The sequence below is a fragment of the Perca fluviatilis genome, chromosome 7 (assembly GCF_010015445.1).
Source record: "Perca fluviatilis chromosome 7, GENO_Pfluv_1.0, whole genome shotgun sequence".
In the NCBI taxonomy this organism is placed as follows: domain Eukaryota; kingdom Metazoa; phylum Chordata; class Actinopteri; order Perciformes; family Percidae; genus Perca; species Perca fluviatilis.
The window spans coordinates 41,993,451-41,995,950 of record NC_053118.1 but is presented as its reverse complement, the minus strand read 5'-3'; the positions used below and the strand labels follow the sequence as shown (position 1 = coordinate 41,995,950).

Below are 2,500 nucleotides of genomic sequence, written 5' to 3'. Positions count from 1 at the left end.
AGTAGTAGGCACACTGTCAACATTTCCTGTGGAATTTTGTAGTTACATATAATATATATCAATAAACTGAATATCTTTCCTCCTGTTTAACCTGTATCTCTGCATGTGTGTGTGTGTGTCTCTGTCGTATGTCTCTGTGTGTGTGTGTGTGTGTGTGCTGTCTGTTTGTGTATGTCTGTGTGTGTGTGTGTGTTTGTGTGTGTATCTCTGTGTATATGTGTGTGTGTGTGTGTGTGTGTTGTGTTCAGGTGCACCGCTGCAGACAGAGCATCTCCTTCAGCCTGCAGTGCGCCTGGCTGCTGGGAGCGTACTCGTCCGACATGCACATCTCCACGCAGCGCCACTCTCGGGGCACCAAACTGAGGAAGCTCATCCTATCAGACGAGCTCAAACCGCGGGGCGGGACGCTGCCGCCGGAGACCCTCTGACGCCACGCCGCCGTTCTGCCCGTGGCGTCCGCCGAGAAGCACGGCCTGTCGCCGTCCAAAGCACACATCAGCGCTCCAAGTCGGACGCCACGGTCAGCATCAGTCTGAGCAGCAACCTGAAGAGGACGGCCAGCAACCCCAAGGTGGAGAGCAGCCAGGACGAGGTAATCACGCACTCAGGATCAGCCTTTAAAAAAACTTTATTGGTAATTAATAAACCACAATAAGGTGGAGAGCACTGGCCTGCAATCACCATCACCAAACCTACCAGACTCCATGTAAATAATCAGGACTTTTAGTGTGTATAGAGCCAGCATATCTCCACATGTAAATGGGTGAATTAAGGGTTTATTTCAACCAAACCAGAGTGGTGATTGTTGGAACAGTGGAAAGATGAACCAAGACGGCTTTTGATAGTTTTAATTAGTTTCTGTCCACTTTGAATGAAGTGTGTTTACGATGATAAAAGTCCTGATTATTTACATGGAGTCTGGTGGAGTTTGGTGATGGTGATTTCGGGCTGTTTCATGTTAAACTAAAAGCATCTTACTCTTTAACTAAAAGGTTTACAGTGCCTGCGCGAAAGTATTCGCCCCTTGAACTTTTCGACCTTTTGCCACATTTCAGGCCTCAAACATAAAGATATAAAACTGTAATTTTTGTGAAGAATCAACAACAAAGTGGGACACAATCATGAAGTGGAACGAAATTTATTGGATATTTCAAACCTTTTAAACAAATAAAAACTGAAATATTGGGCATGCAAAATTATTCAGCCCCTTAAGTTAATACTTTGTAGCGCCACCTTTTGCGGCGATTACAGCTGTAAGTGCGCGGGGTATGTCTCTATCAGTTTTGCACATCGGAGACTGACATTTTTGCCCATTCCTCCTTGCAAAACAGCTCGAGCTCAGTGAGGTTGGATGGAGAGCGTTTGTGAACAGCAGTTTTCAGTTCTTTCCACAGATTCTCGATTGGATTCAGGTCTGGACTTTGACTTGGCCATTCTAACACCTGGATATGTTTATTTGTGAACCATTCCATTGTAGATGTTGCTTTATGTTTTGGATCATTGTTTTGTTGTTGAGAGAAATCTCCGTCCCAGTCTCAGGTTCTTTTGCAGACTCCATCAGGTTTTCTTCCAGAATGGTCCTGTATTTGGCTCCATCCATCTTCCCATCAATTTTAACCATCTTCCCTGTCCCTGCTGAAGAAAAGCAGGCCCAAACCATGATGCTGCCACCACCATGTTTGACAGTGGGGATGGTGTGTTCAGGGTGATGAGCTGTGTTGCTTTTACGCCAAACATAACGTTTTGCATTGTTGCCAAAAGTTCGATTTTGGTTTCATCTGACCAGAGCACCTTCTTCCACATGTTTGGTGTGTCTCCCAGGTGGCTTTTGGCAAACTTTAAACGACACTTTTATGGATATCTTTAAGAAATGACTTTCTTCTTGCCACTCTTCCATAAAGGCCAGATTTGTGCAGTATACGACTGATTGTTGTCCTATGGACAGAGTCTCCCGCCTCAGCTGTAGATCTCTGCAGTTCATCCAGAGTGATCATGGGCCTCTTGGCTGCATCTCTGATCAGTCTTCTCATTGTATGAGCTGAAAGTTTAGAGGGACGGCCGGTCTTCGGAGATTTTGTAGTGGTCTGATACTCCTTCCATTTCAATATTATCGCTTGCACAGTGCTCCTTGGGATGTTTAAAGCTTGGGGAAATCTTTTTGTATCCAAATCGGCTTTAAACTTCTCCACAACAGTATCTCGGACCTGCCTGGTGTGTTCCTTGTTCTTCATGATGCTCTCTGCGCTTTACACGGACCTCTGAGACTATCACAGAGCAGGTGCATTTATACGGAGACTTGATTACACACAGCTGGATTCTATTTATCATCATTAGTCAATTTAGATCAACATTGGATCATTCAGAGATCCTCACTGAACTTCTGGAGAGAGTTTGCTGCACTGAAAGTAAAGGGGCTGAATAATTTTGCACGCCCACTTTTTCAGTTTTTATTTGTTAAAAAAAGTTTGAAATAGCCAATGAATTTCGTTCCACTTCATGA

General features: G+C 44.4%; 1 protein-coding gene across 1 annotated transcript in view; it reads left to right on the top strand.

Annotated features, from left to right (window-relative positions):
- LOC120562507 (phosphatidylinositol 4-kinase beta-like) overlaps window positions 1–2,500 on the top strand; it is a gene marked incomplete in the record, with an annotated part of 334,834 nt that overhangs the window by 2,753 nt on the left and 329,581 nt on the right. Inside the window, 1 exon segment of the mRNA XM_039806214.1 lies at window positions 249–394. Coding sequence (XP_039662148.1) covers window positions 249–394 — 146 coding nt within the window.